At 34.6% G+C, this 5,276-nt stretch overlaps 1 protein-coding gene across 1 annotated transcript; it reads left to right on the forward strand.

Moving 5' to 3' along the window:
* The first annotated feature begins 3,423 nt into the window (after positions 1-3,423).
* On the forward strand, positions 3,424-4,674 carry LOC137398453 (piggyBac transposable element-derived protein 3-like). Its single transcript, XM_068084566.1, has one exon. It carries the CDS (start codon positions 3,424-3,426, stop codon positions 4,672-4,674), a length of 1,251 nt encoding a protein of 416 aa, XP_067940667.1.
* The last annotated feature ends 602 nt before the right edge of the window (positions 4,675-5,276 follow it).

Genomic DNA, 5,276 nt, shown 5'->3' on the forward strand with positions numbered 1-5,276 from the left:
TTGCTCTTAACGAATCCCAGGTAAAGTAAGGTAATCTGCATAAACTTCAAGAAAAAATGGCAAAATTGATCGTAGGTAAAACTCCAAAAGAAAAAAATGTCTTTTCTTTTGAGCATTTCAACAATGATCAAGTTTTACCTATGTCAATCTGAAAAACGTCCTGGCAATAACATCACCTCAAACAACAAACCAATCTCAAGTGATAGAAAAATCTCTATACTTTTTCATGAAAACGTTTTAAACTTTACATTAGAAGCATTTAATTTGAAACAAGCCATTTGTGCTTTTGATTTATATTATAGTTTGTATATGTACATGTATCTACTAATAAATAAGTAAATATATGGACTTGTGACAGTGCTCTGATATCTTGAATGCTCTGATAATTCGAACACTTTTGCTCGGACCCTTGAAGTTCGAGTTATCCATGTTTGACTGTATTTCTGAATGACATATATTGATTAAATTTGTTTAATTGATTTCAAAATGTTTACGTGGCGTCTCCGGTAGAGCTGCAGTAGCGTCAGTATAGAAACTGCTATACACAGAAAAGAGAAACATGCATGGGTCCTGCACAAACCGTAATATGTGGCATTTTCCTTTCTCCTACTGGTCTCAAGTGTGTTGCAGATAATGCAGGAGATTGTTGACCCTATAACACCAGGTCTTTTGGTAGTAGCCTTTAATAATTATCAATACCACCATGGTAGATTTACTGTCAAATTGAATTTTTGTTGCTGCTAACTTTAGTAGATGTCATATCACTTTCAATCAACATTCAATAACCTATTCAATGGTTGTGAAAATTTAATAATTTGTTAGTATCCGAGTATCTAGATACGTAGTGCCTAAAACCATCTGAAAGGCTGCTGGAGCATCACATGCACAACATATTATGTAAATACAGAGGAAGTCGCGCATCTACAGATCATTGGTATTTTACACATACCCAGATAGATATACAAGAGCAGAGTGGTGATCACTATCACACTGTGTGTACAACATAGTGAGGGCCACATATCATAGGAACAAAGATAGGATGAGCGTCTAAATATGATTTATACAGAGTTTGAGTTTACTGCAGCAATTATTCCATTATATGAGCTGAAACTATGGGAGTGGCCACGACTTTGATGGGTGTTTTTAATAAAAACATTTTGCTCAGATGAACATTTTTTGGTTTGTGAAAACTATATAAAAAAATAATAATGTCGAAGATAATACAAAACAAGATTTGCAGAACATATTGAACCAATTGTGCCAAAATCTTGTCTGATAGATGGGTTTACGAAGTGTAGCCAGAGCTGTACGGTAGGTTCTTTTGCAGATTTCAACTCAAGTTCAACAAACCAAATATTAAGAACTCAAAATATTCTATGGTCCACACTATTAAGTGAAAACAGATGAGTTGACACCACAAACCAACAGCTATGTGTAGGAATGGCTTTATTAATTATTTGCCAGAACTGGTGAATGAAGCGATTTAAAAGAAATTGATATTGTTTTACATTCACTATTTTTGTCAACTCAAAAAACCATTTATTTTGTACTTCAATCAACTAATCAAATGCAACTAGTAAAAATTATTTTGCAAATTGATACTAATAAGGACTGAATGACGTTGTCTATTCATGACTTTTTAGGGATCAAGTTGGTGTCACCATATATTCAAACATTCTTTTCAAAAATTGTGGCTTGATTATTTTTATTTAGTAACTAGTTTCCTGTGTGGGTAGCAACTGAAAACTTTGCTGTTACAAAGGGTTCAATGAACTAAGTTTACTCGACAACCTGATTACCGTCTGAAACACCCATAGCAATATATATTTAGCTAGATTAAAAATTTTATACCGCGAATCATGAGCAAATACAAATTAAAACATACGCTAATAGAACTTCCTAGTAGTTGACTCTGATAGCAATAATTAACATAATACAAGTAAGAGACAGGCAGCTTTGTGGATATATACATCATTTTGGGCTAGTCTTGGCACATGTTTTTTTCTGAGCGTTTTACCAGCGATAAACTTTTGTCGATTTTAATCTTGAAACATCTTAGCGGTCAAGCCATCTCAAACATTAAAAACCATTGCAAATTATGGAATAAAACCTATACACGGATAAAATCAACTATTTGTTGCAACCACATCATTTTTAGCTACCTATATGAGATACATAGAGAGGAGACAATACCAAATACATAGAAAGGATTGATTTTAAAGCTACACCATTATTTTCAGTAAAAGAATCATTCTCTCATATCAAACATCTGAATATAGTAACTACTAACTCTGTAAGTGTTTTTTTCTAAAGAAATATGACCATATTTAACTCTGTTAGGCCCTGTGTTGCGTATACGCAACACAAACTTTGTAGGCAATTTAGTACCAAGTTAATATTGCTGTTGCATTAAAACTGGATTTGTCTTATCCTAATGCATGTTTTCTACAAGGATTCTAAGGATTTTTGTTAGTTACATCAATCATGTGACCTAGGAGGGTGTTTCAAAGTTGCCCATGTGATTATATCAAAAAGAGGGAAAAGTTGCCATTTTAGCTTAGCTGTCCTTGCTTCTTCTCAGGTAAGAACTTTAGAATTTGTTTACATTAGACTCAAGTGCAGAGGTAGTTTAACTGTATAAACTATTTATGTTGCATAAATTTAGTATATAAAATCTTTTTTTGTGTGTGTCAAACTATGTGTTGTGCCAGTGCAACATTGGGACTTGTGCACAACAAAGAATATAGTCATAGTGATAAATATCAGATGCTTTGTAACAATGAGGAAGCTACATTTTTCAATCATGTATAAAATATTAGGTATATCATGATACAGACATTGAAATTTCATATATAATAATAATATTACAATTTGCATTTTCATAAAGGGAATTTTGTAATAAAGTTTCAAATAATAATTATAACATAAATAAAATCACATTGAACATTTATAAGAAAGTATGGTCTAGCTTTAGAAATATGTAGTTATATAACAATATCTTATTAGTATAACTATTTATAATACATGTAACTCTTTATTTTGTTATGTAGGTATACTATAAAATCATGGCTCAACATCGCAGGATGACTGTGAACAATGTATTTGATGAGATAGATTGAAATAGCAGTGACTATGAAGGACTAGAAAGTGATGACGATGATGATTTTGATGCTACCCAACAAACAACTAACTTGCAACTACAACAGGTATATGCATTTTATAACAAATTATTCATATATTCACTAATGTACATACATGTACAATATAAGTTATATAGGCCTTCACATATATCCACATATCTGCAACTGTCCTTATACAGCGTACATACTAATTTATGTACATATACTACAGTATAATATAGTGTATACATCCATAATAAGCATATGCCCATGTAAATACATTTATAGACATTTGCAGTAGCCTATGATACTTGGGGAACAAAATTTTACTGATACATGGAAGCTGACTTTGAAATTTTTTTGCAAGGAGTCTGATAATGAATCAGAAGATGAAGATGAAAAGGAACCAACAAATGGGAATGCAGTTTGGGGACAGAGGAGAGAATATCGGTGGCTCAAGGCTAGTTTCACACCATCTGCATTGGATTTCACTGGTCCAAAACCTGAACCACCAGTAGATGGAGCGCCTCACACCCCATTGGAATATTTTAGGCGGTTCATTTCTACAGAATTGATTGACAATATTGTACAGCAGACCAACATTTATAGTGTTCAGAAAACCGGAACTTCCGTTCAAACTGACCACAAGAAAATTGAAAAGATTTTGGGGGTGTATTTTCACATGGGTTTAGTTAGAATGTCATCAGTCAGACAATACTGGGAGATTGAAACCAGTCACCCTCCTTTCAGCACCGCTATAGGCAGAAATAGATTTCGTGACTTGCTCACCAAGCTGCATGTGGTCAACAATCTTACAGTCAGTGATGAAAACAAGCAGAAGAATAAACTTTGGAAAGTGCAACCTTGGCTAGAATCGTTTAGAGAAAACTGTCTCAAACTTACACCAGAAGAAAACGTCAGCATTGATGAAATGATGTGCGAGTTTAGAGGAAAGACAAACCCCATACAGCAGTACATAAAAGGAAAGCCACATCCGTGGGGGTTTAAAATCTGGGGAAGGGCTGACCCAGCTGGCATTTTATACGACTTTGACGTCTACCAAGGTGGAACAGGTCAAAGAAGTGCATTAGGCCAAGGAGCTGATGTTGTTCTAAAACTCACGGAATCATTAAAATATAATTCTAATTACAAAATATTTGCTGATAACTTTTTTACTAGTTTGGGATTGATAACTGCTCTAAATGATAGAGGAATGAGATACACAGGGACAGTAAGAAAAAATAGAATGGGCCAATGTACGCTGCTGCAAGAAAAAGGGCTAAAGAAAAAAGGGCGTGGTACCATCGATTATCGAGTAGATCAAAACCATAAAATCATTGCAGTGCGATGGTATGATAATAGGGCAGTCAGCCTGCTTTCTTCTGTCACAGGTGTTGAGCCAACACAGCAAATCAGGAGGTGGGTAAAGAGTAAAAAGAACTATGAGTACTTTGCAATGCCAGCTATAGTAGCAAGCAACAACCAAAGCATGGGCGGCGTTGATCTAGATTCTTTTACCGCAGCTTATCGATTCAAGCTAAGGTCAAGAAGATAGTATATGTATTTGTTTTGGCATATTGTAACATTAGCCATGGTAAATGCCTGGAACATATATAGGAGAGAACATCGGCTGCTAGGACTACCCAAGAAAGAAATGCCTAGCAGAAGGAAATTTCAGGTAAACATAAATGTAATCAGTTCATACTTGTTATAATACCAGATAATATCCTACATAAATGTACACATATTTATGTATATGATATAATACACCTATACCGCATTGTATAATAAAACAATTTAGATGTGCTATAGATGTACCTATATGCTGATAGTGACTTCTGAATTTTGCATATAACAACAAATGCAACCTTTATTTGGGGTAAGTTGTAATGGTACACGTTGTAGGCTGGTGTAGCTGATGCTTTGATAAAAGTCAATACAGTGAAGAGAGGTCGGCCATCCTTAGATGACTCAGGGGCAGCTAAGAAAATTTCTAAGGGGGTAGCTGTCAATGAGGATGTTAGATTTGACAACATAGGGCACTGGCCAGAAAACTGTGAGAGCAGGGGTAGATGTAGGCATTGCAAGCTAAAGAACAGTTATACTACAACTGTATGTACAAAATGTGAAGTTCGATTGTGTTTTACGGAGGATGGA

Source organism: Watersipora subatra, chromosome 6 (assembly GCF_963576615.1).
Source record: "Watersipora subatra chromosome 6, tzWatSuba1.1, whole genome shotgun sequence".
NCBI lineage: Eukaryota > Metazoa > Bryozoa > Gymnolaemata > Cheilostomatida > Watersiporidae > Watersipora > Watersipora subatra.

What these genes read in the sequence shown, in the direction of transcription:
- LOC137398453 (XM_068084566.1), top strand. Translation starts at nt 3,424, where the DNA reads ATGATACTTGGGGAACAAAATTTTACTGATACATGGAAGCTGACTTTG.